Genomic DNA, 14,168 nt, shown 5'->3' on the forward strand with positions numbered 1-14,168 from the left:
AAAAAAAAAGCAAACACAATACAGCAAAAATACATAGGGAGAAGAGACCTTCAAGTAGTGCAGCGAGCACCATTAAATACAGCAGGAAAGGTCGGTGGGCTTGTTAGCTGGATAGGGGGTCCAGGCCCCTTTCATTGATGGAGAGCTAACAAAGAAATCTTCCACCTTGGTGAAAATGGCAAAACCCTACTTATGCATCTCAGGCACCTCAACACCACCTCATTGCCTCTTCTCTGCTGCAGGCAAAATAGCTTGCAAAAAGAGAGCAGCCTCAGCCAGGAGCATATAGTCATGTTGACCTTTGAATGCAAAGTTTCTGAAAGAGTGAATAATAGAATGTTGTCAATCAGCCCGATCGTATAGGATCGGCTGATTGAAGTCCGCAGCCTCAGAGCAGGCGGACAAGTTATCGAGCAGCGGTCTTTAACTGCTGTTTCTGGCGAGCCAGAAGGCTCGCGCGGAAACAGGGGCATCAAGCTCCATTTGGAGTTTGATAATTCGGCCCCCAAGTCTGAAGTTTATATTTATAACACTCAGTATGTATATTTTATTTTAAATATAGGAAAAACATTATTTATTTTTTATCCAATTAATCAAAAACATAATCGGCTGATTAATCTATTATGAAAATAATAGTTAGTTGCAGCCCTAAATGTGATTCTGTTGAAGATCTGGTCCTTTAGTCTGCATCTGTGTGCATATTTAACAAGGAAAGTGTATTTATTGCTGTTAGATTAGTACGTCTATTCCTTCGACCAGCATAAGCAGAGCACAGGGGTACATGGAAACTGAGTTTTTGTCTAAAATATTGGAAAAAATAAATAACTTTTTTTTTTGGAGACTTTTTATTGCCTTTTTTATCTTTTATATAAGATCCATCTTTTGAGGCAAGACAAATATTGGACCATTATGTGTATATTGTATAATAAAAATATGTGTTTTATTTGCTAATTGCTCTGGAAGTTAATCTGCAAAAAAAAAAAGGCAGCTAAATGCTCTTCTTGATCTGGTTGGTACAAGATAAAAGGAAAAAACAGAGCAGCTCCAATTCAAAGTACAAATATTTAATTGTGCTTCATAAAAACTCACTTTACTGGAAGTACATGTAAAACATGCATATCATGAATCCGTCCAATTGGGTGAAAGCCTCTGCTCCAGTTTCTGTTCCCTTGTTCTCCTCCTGGTTTTCAGTGCCAATCAGGATTCCTCCGGTGTTGTCTAATGAGTTGGTATTTCAAAAAGCCAATGTCGGGGTACCAGGAACCAGACAGAGACAAATTGCTAAATTAATCACACCTTTATTAAAAATAACACACAAAAAATAAGACCAAAAGATTAGCCAGGAGTCAGAGCCAAAGTGGGTAGTCAGAAGAGCCGGGTCTGGAGCCAAAGTAAGTTGTCAGATGAACCGGGGGCAGGAATACGAAGATCAGTGAAGTCAGGAACAAGCCGGGGATCAGGAACCAGAAGGGACGTCAAACAAGCCAGGAGATACACGAGACAGGAACTCACAGTGAAGTCAGAGACAATGCAAGGGCAAAGTCAAATAGGACTGAGGCAGTTTAATATGAAGTGATGATATCATCATTCTGGGACTTCAACCTGTCTCTCTCTGACTATGTTCTCCAGTTTGGCCACAAGAGGAAGCCTGGGAATAGTGGGCAGCGTTACACACTTGCTACACTAGGCAAGGAGAAAACACAGGTGAGTCTAAAATGGCAGCCAAGATAAAAAGCTGCACATAACTAGTGAAGTAAGGCTGAAACCGTGCAGCCGTTTTAATCAGACAGGCAACGGACATCACTATGGCTAACTACGGATACCCCCTGTGGACACAAAGCCTGACACATTTCATCTGCTAAACCTGCAGACTTTCTCAAAGGCAGTGATTTTAGAGTAAACATTAAAGGGACATGCAACACATTTAAAAAAAAACAACCAAATATACATATCCTCAGCAGAAGCAATGCACTATATAGGAGTTAGCTGTTGATTGGTAGCTACCACATTTGTCTTGTTATTGGCTCAGCATTGTGTTCAGCTAGGTCCCAGTAGTGCATTGCTGCTCTGGAGCTGACTTCAACTATGCATTTAATCTTTTTGCAGAGTTTAAAGGGACATCAAACCCCAAATTTTTCTTTTATGATTTAGATAGACCATATATTTTTTTTAAACAACTTTCCAATTTACTTCTATTATCAAATTGTCTTGGTTTTCTTAACCTTTGTTGAAAAGCAGGAAGGTACGTTCAGGAGTGTGCACGTGTCTGCAGTACTATATGACAGCAGTTTTGCAACAATGTTATACATTAGCAAGAGCACTAGATGGCAGCACTATTTCCTGTCATGTAGTGCTGCAGACACGTGCACTCTACCTATCTAGATAGAATGATATGAGAACAAAGCGAAATTTAATAATAGAAGTAAATTTGAAACTTTTCTTTAAAATTGTATTGTCTATCAAAATCATGATAGAAAAATGTTGTGTTTTATGTTCCTTTAAACAGAACAGCAGTGCAAGAATAAAAAAATTACAAAAAATCTTTTTGCACTTTTAAGCTTAAAGGGATCTGAAACCCATTTTTTTTCTTCATGATTCAGATAGCGCATGTGATTTTAAACCACTTTCTAATTTACTTCTATTATCGGTTTTTCTTTTCTTTTGGCATCTTTTGCTAAAAGGCAGGGACTTATGCTTAGGAGCCGGCCTATTTCTGGAGCACTATGTGGCAGCAGTTTTGCAAGAATGTTATCCATTTGCAAGAGCACTAGATGGCAGCACTGTTTCCTGACATGTAGTGCTTCAGATGACTACCTAGGTATCTCTTCAACACAGAAAAATCATGGGATCTAAGCAAAGTTGATCATATAAGTAAATTGGAAACTTTTTTCAAAATGGTCTGCTCTGTCTGAATCAGCACATATTTTTTGGGGTATTCATATCCCTTTGAGTCGATATGGTCTGCATGACAATTATGCATAACTGCTTTTACATAAATGACACATACTTGTGTCTGCTGCTTTTGTCTGGCTTCTCACTACATTGTATTTTTTGAATAAAACTATGGACAAAGCAGCCGGCTAGAGTGTGTATCACTCATTCCATTGGAATGCTATTGCCTGCGAGCGAATGAGGTGTTGTTATGCATGCGCACAGCGTGTTAGTCACTGGCTTTTTACCAATGGCACTGAATTTGTGGTCTTGGGTCTCCTTGCATTACTGAAGTACTTTTAACTATCAAATATTGACCCCAGTGGAGAGCCCTCTTTGACTAGTATTGGAGACTGAATTTATTGGCATTAGACTAAGCAAAAAAATCCAGATGGCATATTGTCCACTTTCTTATTTGTCTTTATTTTTAGTTAAAGGGACATTCCAGGCAAAATATAAATGCACATAGATTAATTACATCTTTAAATAGAAACATATTTACAAAATACATGTATTGGCAAAATGCTTCTAGTAAAGGTTATCACTGTTTTAGTGTTAACATTTTTCTGTGCATGTGAAGCATAGCTAGATATTGTTACTGCACCCACATTTTAAATATTGCAGCTGCTCAGATCATCACTTGGGTTTGTATCATGTCAGCAATTAACAAATTGAGTCATTAACAGATGGTACAAGCACCTTAGGCTCTCTGAGCAAGTGCTGTGTTTAAAATGCTGGTGCATGGTGCATACTTAAATACACTTTTGTAACAGCTATAGCTTTTATTAGAAGCATTTTTGCTAATACATGTATATTACATAATTGCTTCTGTTCAATACCGAAATGCACCCATGTGGTTACCAATTTTGGCTGGAATATCCCTTTAGTAGTGCAGCCAAATGTTCTAAACCAATATACCTTGCTGGCTGACATGCATTTATAGAATTGTTAGACCTCGGTCATAGCAGTATGTCATTTTGCTATGTTTTTATTATGGTAGACAACACCCTCCTTACAAAAGGGGAAACAAACGTTGCTGCTTACCAAAGAACTCTATTTACCAATTGAAGTAATATGTACCTACTGATTTATAGGAACACAAGCTGTAGTGTGCTGATAAAGCGCACTCTGAACCCTAGGTACAAAATGCAGAATTCATTTAAGTACCTTCTTTCATTGTTGGTTAAATATAAGTGGTTTTAGGAAATTACTTTAATTTTTTAATAATTGGGAATTACTAAGCAGAAATGTTAGTCTACTTAGAACAAGTACACAAAAAGAGAGCAGAAGTGCTTGTTCATTCTAGTAGGTATTTATGTTAAACACATAAGTGCAAGAGCTTGAAGAGGTGTCAGGATTATTTACTGGCAATTTCTTTTTAAATGAAAATGTAACAATGTAAAGCTTCATTTCTTGGTTTGTCTATTTGATGATGTGAACCTTCAATACTGTATACAACACTGCAGCTTTCAACCAATGATTCTGGTATACAATTCTCAATTTCAAATAAAGCTGGAAGGTTGAGCCACCAGTTGTAACAAATTGTACAGTTAAAGGGACACATAATAATAAACGTTTATAATTCAGATAGAGCATGCAGTTTTAAGACTCTTAAAACCATTATCAAATTTTACACATTCCTTTTTATATGGGGAACAAGCTCCTACTAAGCATATGCACAAGTTTACAGGGTATATGTATACTAGTCTGTGATTGGCTGATGTCTGTCACATGAAACAAGGGGCCAGAAAATGGGAGAAAAAATAAATTGTATAAAAATATACTGCTTATTTCAAATTCAGAGTAGGTGTTAAATCATTGTCTTTTTATTATGTATTTGTTAGTTATGTAATTCTACTGAATTTAGAGGTCCTTTAACACAGTATGCAGCACGGTAGGTTATTTGTCCAACAAATTGAAGGAGGGAATGATTGAATCTATTCAAATACACTCTCTCATACACAATGGCAATTATACAGACACACAAAGACAGCAAGAGAGAAATAACTGTAGGCATGTGCAGTATGTGTCGCGCCGCTCTAGCTGTTGCTAGGGACGCAGCGCCTGCTGTCTGCTCGTTGCCTAGGGGGGAGTCGGCTCCTCTCTGCATGTGGCGGTGACGTCATCGCCACATGGATTTCCTGTGGCGCGAATCCGGCGCCTATGTTAGTAACTTCAGTCCTACCTATCACTGCCCAAGTATAGGTGTTACTTACTGTTCTCCTGGGTGTTATTGATTCTTATACTGGACTGTTATATTGTTGCTGACTCTTGCTTGTCTGACCACTCTGCCTGTTTACCCTTTACTGCTGGATTGATACACTGCTGCTGAACTCTGCTTGTCTGAACACTCTGCCTGTTAACCCTTTAACTGCTGGATAGGTATACTGCTGCTGAACTCTGCTTGTCTGACCACTCTGCCTGTTAACCCTTTAACTGCTGGATTGATATACTGCTGCTGAACTCTGCTTGTCTGACCACTCTGCCTGTTAACCCCTATTGCTCTGGAATGCCTTACTATTGCCAAACCCTGCCTGCCTGACCATCCTAATGGTTTGCCTCTGGACTGCCTTGCTGTTGCCAGGTCCTGCCTATCTGACCTTTTCTGGTGGTTTGCCCCTGAACTACATTTCTCTGGTTTCCTGCATGTGTTGAGTGCCGCTTACCCTATCTTGCAAACCTTCTCTGCTCTGGGATATTCCCTATCATTCCGGCTTGACGCTGGGATAACAAGACTACTGGCCGAGTTCACTCTGATCGAGGAGTATCCCACGAGCATTACAGTATGTTGCAAATGCACGTCACCTTTTTGACTGTGGCTGTTTCCCACCAAACCCTGACTCTGCTTCAAACCTTGATACACAAATGGCAACCCGAACTGTCCGGGTCATTGCCAGGCAGGTAGCAACCCTAGCAGGATTTGGCAATTTTATTGCCTGGGACATTCTTGGGCAACGGATTTGAATAATTATATCAGTAATGGGAGTTCGGGATTGGCTAATCTTTTGGTCAGCAACTTGGAAGCAGGGTTACACTTTTTAGTCTGAAAGAGCCGGGGAACGATTTCCAAGCGGGATGTTACAGGCTTTTTGTCAGGACACATTGTATCAGCAATTCTCTAAAGCTCTCTGTTCTGGTGAGAAGTTTGTTGTGATTTCTCTCCGTGCCAACAAGTTATTCATAACTGAATAGTTTGTCAGGAACAGGAGGCAGTACAGAAGCAGCTTAGTGGCTGGCAAAACTTAGGAGAAACAGACGCTCACATACCCTGAAGAGGTAAACTGTTGGTAACAATCTTCAGAGGACTGCAACATTTTAGTGGCTCAGCAATTGTTTTATTCATTAGCAGCTGTGCAACTACCCCTGCTGATTGACTCAGCTGCAGTTTTCACTTGGGTCCAGCAGTTCTCTTTGTTTCCCAAGTGGTACTTTTAACTATGTGTTTAACTTATTTTTAGGGCTTACCCATATATTTACAGGCTCAATAGTGATACAATAATATGCTCTTTTAACAAATGAGAGGTTGTCATTTTTTTTTTCTCTATAATGGCCCTTTAAACACAACAAAAGCTGTGGTATATACATATTATAGGTCTAATCTCGATGGTGTCAGAATCTTGTAATAAACTCACACCCCCAGGGCAGTTGAATGCAGAAACATTGTGAGGTATATGAAAAGTCACACCATTAGTTGAATTGAGGTAAGGGAGCTAAGATGATGGCTAGTAAAAGATAACAAAAGGTGGCAAAAAATACATTCAAACAGAGAATCAGAAGAGGTTTGATCAAAATATGTTAAAATGCCTAATTTTGAACGTGAGTTAACTGTTTTCAAAAAATAGTTATCAATGCAGTAATGCACTACTGGGAGATATCTGCTGATTGGTGGTTGCACATACATCTTGTCATTGGCTTACCCGATGTGTTCAACAGCTTACATTAGTGCATTGCTGCTCCTTCAATAAATGACACCAAGATAATATAGCAAATTTTATAATAGAAGTAAATTGTAAGTTTTTTTTAAATTGTGGTTTTATGTCCGTTTAAGTAACGCTAAAAAATACACAGCCATTTTTAAAAGAAAAAAATGACAACTGTGATACATTTTAAAATACTTAGTATTTACGTTTATATCCAAATTCACTGTGTATATTACTTATTTTCTACGGCAGGCACAGGTTAAGAAATACCAGAACAATGGCATTGGTGCCCTATGAGGAGAGCGGCATTCATAGCCTGAGGAAGTTTCACAACGCTAATGCTACTTACAACTTTGTAAATCACACCATACGGATCAGACAGGAATGGAAGCAGCTTGGAGTAGCGGCAGTTGTGTGGGATGCTGTATGTATTACATTACACTAACTTATATTCATTGTCATTTTTGTATGCCTGTACCATGGTTGTATGTACTAATATTGCCTATTTCTTAAAGGGCCATTATAGTGGAATAAGTGCATGCTCTAATTTTGTTAAAGGGCCACTGTAAGTAAATATTTTCTATGCCTGTTACTAACTAACTACCCCAAATATGCTTTTTATCAATAGCATTTCATTAACATATCTCTACCGTATATCAGAAATCTTGTCTGCAAATTTAATTGTTTTCCAAACCCACTCCGTGGGTATCCTTTGCTCTGTACCAATCCGTTTACAATACCTAAGTTTCAAAATGGCACTTTAAACACAAAGTTATTGGTTTAAGTATTTTGAACACTCAGTGCTGAAAATAGTGGGCAGGATAACGTGACATCATCGGCGAATAAAAAATATAACTTTTAGAACGTTATGAAACTTCGTTTTGGAGAAAATATAGGTCAGTAGGTTTTAATTAATGTTTATTAACTTGAATATGTTAGTTGTTTAGCTTAAAAATTATAACAGAAAGTAATCCTTTAATTTGAGCACTAATGACACTGCAACATTATGGCCCAGATTTCAAGTGGAGCGCTATTTAACGCTCCCGCTCAAGCGTTAACTTTGTTAGAAGTTAGCTTTTTGTGCGTGTCGGTTGCACTCGTATTATCAGTTGATGTAAAACGTTGTGACTTGCGCGCTAATCTGACGTGTGTAAAAAGCCGAACTTAGAATATCGTGTGCGATTTACCCTGTTCCCCCATAGAAGTCAAGGGAGCAAAAAAAAAAAGTGGGGATAAAACCTATCCCTGTACTTGTGCGCAAATATGATTGCATATTCTCATGTGCACTAACTGGACATGAAAATATGAATATTTCACATTCCGATGTTCTTCACATAGCAGAATATTATCTCTCTCTATCTCTCTCTCTATCTCTCTCTCTCTATCTCTCTCTCTCTATCTCTCTCTCTCTATCTCTCTCTCTCTATCGCTCTCTCTCTATCGCTCTCTCTATCTCTATCTCTCTCTCTCTCTCTCTCTATATCTATATCTATATCTATATATATACAAAACACGGAAGGGAACTGCACTCTCATACTGGACCAGGTACCGGGTATCCCATGACCCTGCACCATGCTCAGCCCTGGATGCCACTGGCACTCACAGGAAGCTGTGCTGCTCACAGAGTCACAGGCAGTTAACCCCAGCCAGGTCTGGGTGCAAGAACCATAGGGAAAATTACAAAACAAATTAATACAACACACAGAGAAAACCCAGCACTCACTTACAAGCTCTCAGCTAAGATTTAAAAGCAAAAAATGGAAAGGTTAGTTACCGCATCTGGCCAAATGGGACAAACCCAGGTACCTCATCAAGGTCCTTTCCAATACCTGGGACCCTAAAACAGCCACACAATGCAAGCTTTCAAATCCAAACAATCTGGGAACAAGGGAAGGGTGCACAGGAATATGTAATCACCCTAGACATATACAAAACACGGAAGGGAACTGCACTCTCATACTGGACCGGGTACACATCCCATGACCCTGCAACATGCTCAGCCCTGGGTGCCACTGGCACTCACAGGAAGCTGTGCTGTTCCCAGAGTCACAGGCAGTTAACCCCAGTCAGGTCTGGGTGCAAGAACCATAGGGAAAATTACAAAACAAATTAATACAACACACAGAGAAAACCCAGCACTCACTTACAAGCTCTCAGCTAAGATTTAAAAGCAAAAATGGAAAGGTTAGTTACCGCATCTGGCCAAATGGGTGAGTGAGTGCTGGGTTTTCTCTGTGTGTTGTATTCATTTGTTTTGTAATTTTCCCTGTGGTTCTTGCAGCCAGACCTGACTGGGGTTAACTGCCTGTGACTCTGTGAGCAGCACAGCTTCCTGTGAGTGCCAGTGGCACCCAGGGCTGAGCATGGTGCAGGGTCATGGGATGTGTACCCGGTCCAGTATGAGAGTGCAGTTCCCTTCCTTGTTTTGTATATGTCTAGGGTGTTTGGATTTGAAATCTTGCATTGTGTGGCTGTTTTAGGGTCCCAGGTATTGGAAAGGACCTTGACGAGGTACCTGGGCTTGTCCCATTTGGCCAGATGCAGTAACTAACCTTTCCATTTTTGCTTTTAAATCTTAGCTGAGAGCTTGTAAGTGAGTGCTGGGTTTTATATATATATATATATATATATATATATATATATATATATATAAGTTTAGGCACCCCTGACAATTTTCATTTATAAATAATTGGGTGTTTGGATCAATTTCATTTTGATCTATCAAATAACTGAAGGACACATTAATATTTCAGTAGTGAAATGAGGTTTATTGGATTAACAGAAAATGTGCAATATGCATCAAAACGAAATTAGGTGCATAAATTTGGGCACCCCGACAGAAATATTGCATAAATTTTTAGTAGAGCCTCCTTTAGCAAAAATAACAGCCTCTAGACGCTTCGTATAGCCTGTAATGAGTGTCTGGATGAAGGTATTTTGGACCATTCCTCCTTGCAAAACATCTCCAGTTCAGTTAGGTTTGATGTTTGCCGAGCATGGACAGCATGCTTCAAATCACCCCACAGATTTTCAATGATATTCAGGTCTGGGAACGGAGATGGCCATTCCAGAACATTGTACTTGTTCCTCTGCATAAATGCCAGAGTAGATTTTGAGCAGTGTTTTGGGTCGTTGTCTTGTTGAAATATGTAGCCCCGGCATAACTTCAACTTTGTGACTGATTCCTCAACACTATTCTCAAGTATATGCTGATATTGAGTGGAATCCATGCGACCCTCAACTTTAACAAGATTTCCAGTACCGGCACTGGCCACACAGCCCCACAGCATGATGGAACATCCACCAAATTTTATTGTGGGTAGCAAGTGTTTGTCTTGGAATGCTGTGTTCTTTTGCCGCCATGCATAACGCCCCTTGTTATGACCAAATAACTCAATTTTTGTTTCATCAGTCCACAGCACCTTCTTTCAAAATGAAGCTGGCTTGTCCAAATGTGTGTTTGCATACCTCAAGCGACTCTGTTTGTGGCGTGTGTGCAGAAAAGACTTCTTCCCTATCACTCTCCCATACAGCTTCTCCTTGTGCAAAGTGCGCTAAATTGTTGAACAATGCACAGTGACACCATCTGCAGCAAGATGATGTTGTAGGTCTTTGGAGGTGGTCTGTGAGCTGTTTTTGACCGTTCTCACCATCCTTTGCCTTTCCGATATTTTACTTGGCCTGCCACTTCTGGCCTTAACAAGAACTGTGCCTGTGGTCTTCCATTTCCTCACTATGATCCTCACAGTGGACACTGACAGCTTAAATATCTGCGATAGCTTTTTGTAGCCTTCCCCTAAACCATAATGTTGAACAATCTTTGTTTTCAGATCATTTGAAAGTTGTTTTGAGGCCCCCATGTTGCCACTCTTCAGAGGAGAGTCAAAGAGAACAACAACTTGCAATTGGCCACGTTAAATATACCTTTTCTCATGATTGGATGCACCTGTCTATGAAGTTCAAGGCGTAATTTACTCACCAAACCAATTGTGTGTTCCAATTAATCAGTGCTAGGTAGTTACACATATTTAAATCCACAAAATGACAAGGGTGCCCAAATTTATGCACCTGTCTAATTTCGTTTTGATGCATATTGCACATTTTCTGTTAATCCAATAAACCTAATTTCAGTACTGAAATATTACTATGTCCTTCAGTTATTTGATAGATCAAAATGAAATTGCTGATGCAAACACCCAATTATTTTATATGACTGTGTGTGTGTGTGTGTGTGTGTGTGTGTATATATATATATATATATATATATATATATATATATATATATATATAAACATATTCTGCTATGTGAAGAACATTGGAATGTAAAATATTTGCAGTAAATGCACTTTATAACACTTTATTAAAAATAAATATTGCATAAATAAGATTTAACATGTTTTGATGCATTTATGTTTGTATTTACTGTATGTCTGTAAATATAAAAATATATATAGATATATAGATATATAGATATGACACACATACATATCCATCTTTAGAGATGTATATGAATTTATCTCTATGTTAACACCTAAGGCCTCATATCTTTGAGCCCTTATAACTTTTTTGTGCAATTTTTTTTTTTGTTAATATATTTTTTTTAAATAGTATTATTACTACATATTTTGTAATGTGTTTTTGTTTTTTTGTTTCTACATATTTTGTAATGTATTTTTGTTTTTGTTTCGGGAAACAGTTGACCAGAGCTCTGAGGTCTCGCTAACCCGACACGTGTTAACTTAAATTTGCTCAAGCGATCTTGTTTACTTTCAACTTGTGATACGAGCAAAAACACTGATGCGCACAAACACTCGCGATAAACCTCTTATTGCTTGCGAGTAACTTGTAATCTGGCCCTGTATGTTTATCCCCTGCAAATAAGTTAAGCACAAGGTTTAAGTAACTGTCAGGAGCCACAGAGGACTGCTGGTCCTGAGTAGAAACGGACGGTGATTCAATCAGCAGCGTAAGTTACACAGGTGGGTCGTGCTTTTACTGTTGCAGATTTGGTCATAGGCTCTGGAGTTCTATTTGGTTCTGAGTGGTACTTTAAATATTTGTTATATACTATTCTGTACATTGTTTTGTTTGTTTTTTAACATCTTTCAGATTACATTGAAAAGTGTGAATGTTTTTAAGATTTGTAAAATACATAAATACATATTTCTTTCATGTAATTGGCAAGAGTCCATGAGCTAGTGACGTATGGGGTATACAATCCTACCAGGAGGGGCAAAGTTTCCCAAACCTCAGAATGCCTATGAATACACCCCTCACCACACCCACAATTCAGTTTTACAAACTTTGCCTCCCTATGAAGGTGGTGAAGTAAGTTTGTGCTTCATTTCTATGATTTCTTCTATGATAAGCACTTCTAAGCATTCTGAAGCCCAATTCCTCTTAGAGTACAGTGTTTATCAGAGGGATGTGAAGGGAGTATCGCCTATTGATTTTATGGTTTTCCTCGCGGGAAATCTTTTCAAAGGTTCTCCCTTTTCAGATCAACAATATACTCTTATATACCATTACCTCTGCTGATACTTTTTCAGTACTGGTTTGGCTATCTGCTATATGTGGATGGGTGTCTTTCGGTAAGTATGTTTTCATTATTTAAGATACTCTCAGCTATGGTTTGGTGTTTTATGTATAATATAAAGTTTTAAATATATGTATTTTACTTATATTTGCTATGAGTCAGGTCAATCTATATTTCCTTTTGCAGACTGTCAGTTTCAGTTTGGGAAGCATGTTTAGGAAGTTACTTGTCTTACCTGGGGTATAGTCTTTTTTTCAAATTGACTGTTTTTTCTTTTGATTTTATGGGCAGAATTAGGCTCGTGAGGGCGCAAAATGCTGTTATTTATTGCGTCATTCTTGATATTTTTTTTTGGAGCGAGAATTTTTTAACGCAAAGCTACTTCTTTGATGACGGAAGTTCGTCATTTCCGGCATCTTAGTTGACACCAGGTTTACTTGCATCATTTCCGGATGTTTTTGTCGCCAAACATTTTTTTCTTAACTTTTTTTTGCGTTGTGCGTCATTCTTGGCACCAAAAAAAATTGAGTTTATTTTTTTCACCCCACTTCCTATATGCCTCTTGCTTTCTATATGCTCAGAGGGCTATGCTGTTTGCATTTTTTCCCATTCCTGAAACTGCTATATAAGGAAATTGTAGATTTTGCTTTAATGTTGTTTTTTCGTTTCCATTTTGCAAGATGTCTCAATCTGATCCTCTCTCAAAAGCAACTGTTGGAGCCCTGCTGCTTGATCAGTTCTACCAAAGCTAAGTGTATCTGTTGTAAATTAGCTGAGATTATATCTCCAGCTGTAGTATGTAACCGTTGTCATGATAAGGTTTTGCACGCATAAAACATTTCTATCAGTACTAGTACAGTTTCTGTTGTTCCTTCAACATCTATATTGTACATGATATCCCTGTTGATATGAAAATTTTTATTGCTGATGCAATACAGAAGGCTTTGTCTGCTATTCCGCCTTCTAATAAACGTAAAAGGTCTTTTAAAACTTCTCATAAAATTGATGAAATTGCTAATGACCGACAACATACTGAAATATCTTCCTCTGATGAGAATCTCTCTGATTCAGAAGATCCTACCTCAGACATTGACACTGACAAATCTACTTATCTTTTCAAGATTGAGTATATTCGTTCCTTGTTAAAAGAAGTTTTGGTTACTTTGGATATTAAGGAGTCTAGTCCTCTTGATATCAAAACTAGTAAACGTTTAAATAATGTTTATAAACTTCCTATGGTTACTCCTGAGGTTTTTCCAGTTCCTCATGCTATTTCTGATGTGATTGCTAAGGAATGGGTTAAGCCTTATACTTCTTTCATTCCTTCTAGGTTTTAAAGGTTGTACCCTTTGCCAGCGGCTAGATTAGAGTTTTGGGAAAAAATCCCCAAAGTTGATAGGGCTATTTCTACTCTTGCCAAGCGTACTACTATTCTTATGGAAGACAGTGCTTCTTTTAAAGATACTTTAGATAGGAAACTTGAATCTTATCTACGGAAAACGTATTTATATTCTGACTATCTTCTCAGGCCTGCTATTTCGATGGCTGATGTTGCTGCTGCATCAACCATTTGGTTGGATAGCCTAGCGCAACAGGAAACAGATCCTGATTTGTTTAGCATTATTCGTTTGCTTCAACATGCTAATCATTTTATCTGTGATGCCATTTTTGATATCATCAAAATTGATGTTAAATCTATGTCTTTAGCTATTTTAGCTAGAAGAGCTTTATGGCTCAAATCTTGGAATGCTGACATGGTATCTAAGTCTAGATTACTATCT

At 38.3% G+C, this 14,168-nt stretch overlaps 1 protein-coding gene across 1 annotated transcript in view; it reads left to right on the forward strand.

The window, feature by feature from the left end:
* The window catches only part of METTL21A (methyltransferase 21A, HSPA lysine), a 146,614-nt gene that overhangs the window by 27,386 nt on the left and 105,060 nt on the right, over window positions 1-14,168 (forward strand). The window contains exon 2 of the mRNA XM_053698633.1: window positions 7,104-7,275. Within this exon, the coding sequence (XP_053554608.1) occupies window positions 7,129-7,275 (147 nt within the window). The 5' untranslated portion in view covers window positions 7,104-7,128. The remainder of the gene's footprint in view (window positions 1-7,103; window positions 7,276-14,168) is intronic.

The sequence above is a fragment of the Bombina bombina genome, chromosome 1 (assembly GCF_027579735.1).
Source record: "Bombina bombina isolate aBomBom1 chromosome 1, aBomBom1.pri, whole genome shotgun sequence".
Taxonomy (NCBI): Eukaryota; Metazoa; Chordata; class Amphibia; order Anura; family Bombinatoridae; genus Bombina; species Bombina bombina.